Here is a 3,440-nt window from a genome sequence, read left to right as displayed (position 1 = left end):
AATAATAATAATAATAATAATAATAATAATAATAATAATAATAATAATAAGAAATACTTTTAGTTGTACAAGAAAAAAATACAGAAATAAAGGCAATCAAGAGAACAATAACCGTCAGTACAAGAGCAGCACAAAAAAAACTGCAATTCTCAATCCATATGTGCGTCCCAGTTTTTAATAACGCTAATTTATTTAAAAAAAGACTGTTAATAATTAAATATTGGAATATATAGATATAACGGCGCAGGCGGTCAAAACGAATTAATCTTTTGACTGTCAATGGGTGGTAGTGTGGTTTAGTGGCAAAATGCCAGACTCGTAACTGCGAAGAACCGGATTCGAGTCCATCTGATCACAGGAATTTTAATATTCCAATAAAGCTGCACCCCCGCACGAGAAATTAACGAGAGAGGAGTCTCTCTCTCTATAGTTTGTGCGGAGAAACTGGCCTTAAGTGCGCAGAGATTTTATATCTATTATATTTAAATATATTTGTATAGTGTATACGAAAATATCCTTAAAAGAAGTGAAAACTGTAGAATAAAAGTACCTTTTCGAGGCGGCAGTGTGGTCTAGTAGTAGAGCGCCAGACTCGTAATCTGAGGAACCAGGTTCAAGTCCACTAGAGCCATGTAAACATGGAATGTTTTTCCGAAAGCTGCGCCCCTCCGTGCAAGATAAACTCTTGTGCGGAGCAAACTGGGCTCCGTCTTTTGGAAGAGATGTTAAGCCGTTGGTCCAAAGGGTTAAAGTGAGAGGAGAAGAAGGGTAGTATTGGATGAGATTGAGTAAAAGGGTTGAGAACGTCCCTACAAAACGCTTTAATTGCAACCCTGCAGGGAGTCAATAAACGAAATTTACGAAAAATACCTTTTCTTGAATGTGGCTTTTTCCATTAAGAACAGACTTCTCGCCAGAACTTCGTGACGGAAAAATCCGTATTCAAGATTATACTTTTATTAAACGAAACAATTAGAACAAAGCCCTATATTTTTTGTTTTTAGAGTCGCTAAATTTAAATGTAAAATCAAAATTGTCAAATTTAAAGTGCGGATCTAATATGACTGACCAAACATGCAAAAAATTGTTTGATTTGCATAAAAATTTATATTTAAAAGTTTTTAAATCGCTCATTTCAAATTCATAATGAAAATTCAAGAATTCAATATAATGAGCAAAAAATTTAAAATATGATTTAATTGCAATAAAAGTTTTGAAGGGTTTTTGAAGCCGATAACTTATACGTGTTTAAAATTGAAATTTTAAAATTGAAATTTGTTAATTTTAAATAATGTATTTAATATGACAGCCAAAAACTTTAAAATATCCGCTCGGTTTGCGTAAAAATTAATTTATAAGAATTTTTATAAATTTTTCCGCTATTAAAAATTTTGAAATTTTGATCTCAGATTTAGATTCAGCGACTCAAAAAACCCCCTGAAAGCACTTTTTTAAATAATTCTATTAACTCTTTTGTTAAAAGTATTTTTTTCGCCTAACAGCCAAGGAGTTTAAATAGCATTGTGTTAATTTAGCAATCTTTATGTTGCAAATTACGATCGTGGTATGCAATTCGCAAGAAGGTAATGGCTGTTGCGCGGGGAATTGGGCCCTTGGCATTTCGTCTCATCGATCGGCATCGCGTGCGCCCACAAACTGATTGCCTATAAGCGGATGGCTCCGGACTTATCACGCGAATGATTACGGGCTATCGCGAATTAAACGGCACGGATCTTTAATCGCCATCACAGGTCTTGATATTGCGCCGTTGCATTGCAGCGCGAGTTCCACCGGCATCGGTCGGGTTATCGCATATAAAAAGTCGGTTTATTGTATATGCATTCGCCGTTCTGAGACGCGCTGAGAATTACTTGTGTGACAATTGCGTTATGACAATTATGTGCCTGTCAATATTGTGGACCACCCTGGTGGTGGCCGGTGTCCAAGTAAGGACAGCAAAACAAGCAGTTAATAACGATAACATGACATTGAGAACTAGTAAACAAACCTTTCGTATCTCTATTATGGATTACTTATATATATATATATATATGTATAATAACAATCAAATTACAAATTTTGTAATTATTGTTATTAATCTTAATAATCCTCTAGTAACAGAGTATCAGTAATCCATTGTATATTACAAATTCATTGTATATTGTAAATTTAAAAGGTAAAAAATTATTAAATATTTATAAAATTGTGTAACAAATTAGATTTAATGATGCTGTAATTTGCATGTAAATCTTTCCAGGCGTATTCTTCAGAACAATCTTCGGCAGAAGAGGTAAGGAAAAAATTAAGAAATAAATAAAAAAATTTTAATTTTTATCCTGATTACCTAAGAATATTACGTATAATAATTTCCACTAGAATAAATTAATTTCACGGTGGACGTTATGGGCTATAGTAACACATTATTATATAATAACTATTTTACACAATTAAAATCAATATTTAATCAAAGGCATTTTATCATAATTTAATTTTAATAGTTTAAAAAATTTATCGCGTTACTTGACTGTGTATAAAAAAATTACAATTTATTTTGTTATAAAAAAATCGATTTTATCTATTATTTTATGTACTCTGACATTCCATTGACGGCTGATATTTTCTTCCAAAACTGAAGGTATACGACTGGTAATTTACAGAACGCAAAACCGGTCATCGAGAATAAAAACGTAAACAAGAATGTGAACATCATCGTGAACGTGGACCCGCAGGAAGTGGCTCAGGAATTGTGGAAGATAATAGACGCTCGCTTAAACAACAATACGAATCACATTACCAGCTCGCAGAGCATAATGAAGGATCTCGAGGACGCTATAACACCTCTCGTGTCACCCAGCAGAAGAGGTATACCCCCGTCCGCGTTCCAAGTGGCAGACCAGCTCGATAAAATCACCCGAAGGGCGCTCACCAGAGACGCACCAAGCATGAATATGTTAGACGAAGAAATCATGACGAGGGACATCGTGGCGGACATGATGGCCTCCCTGAAGATAATTCTGTCGAAAGATACCCAGGTGAAGACCGACAAGAAAGATACATCCGGTAGAAGGATGATGCAACGTCCTGTCACGACAACAATGTCGTACGACGATGAACTGAATGATTACGCGAACATCAGAATCAAGATTCGTAGAAAGGATATTCTCGATGCTATTTATTAGCTCGCGGCGTCACATTTTGTGCTTAACGAAAGAAAAACTATACTATTAAATAATGTTTGTATAATTATTGACATTAGATCTATCTCGACTTAATTGTTAACATCAATAAATTTTCGAAGAAAGTGAATGTTTAATATACTTGATTTTGTCTTGTTTTTATAAATAAATGATTCTTTTGATTACGGTATGCACATTTTATTCGTGTGTTTTATTAGGATGTGTTTGCTTATTCCAGTTTTATTTGTTCGGTAATACTGCTAT

General features: G+C 34.1%; 1 protein-coding gene across 1 annotated transcript; it reads left to right on the top strand.

Annotated features, from left to right (window-relative positions):
* The first annotated feature begins 1,806 nt into the window (after positions 1–1,806).
* On the top strand, positions 1,807–3,185 carry LOC112455276. Its single transcript, XM_025017081.1, has 3 exons — positions 1,807–1,946; positions 2,258–2,290; positions 2,658–3,185. The coding sequence occupies exons 1-3, from the start codon at positions 1,890–1,892 to the stop codon at positions 3,177–3,179; spliced, it is 612 nt and encodes a 203-aa protein (XP_024872849.1). The 5' UTR covers positions 1,807–1,889; the 3' UTR covers positions 3,180–3,185.
* The last annotated feature ends 255 nt before the right edge of the window (positions 3,186–3,440 follow it).

The sequence above is a fragment of the Temnothorax curvispinosus genome, unplaced genomic scaffold (genome assembly GCF_003070985.1).
Source record: "Temnothorax curvispinosus isolate PA1 unplaced genomic scaffold, ASM307098v1 QBEX01005965.1, whole genome shotgun sequence".
Lineage (NCBI taxonomy): Eukaryota > Metazoa > Arthropoda > Insecta > Hymenoptera > Formicidae > Temnothorax > Temnothorax curvispinosus.
The sequence above is the reverse complement of the archived record's forward strand: the minus strand, read 5'-3'. Positions and strand labels throughout refer to the sequence as shown.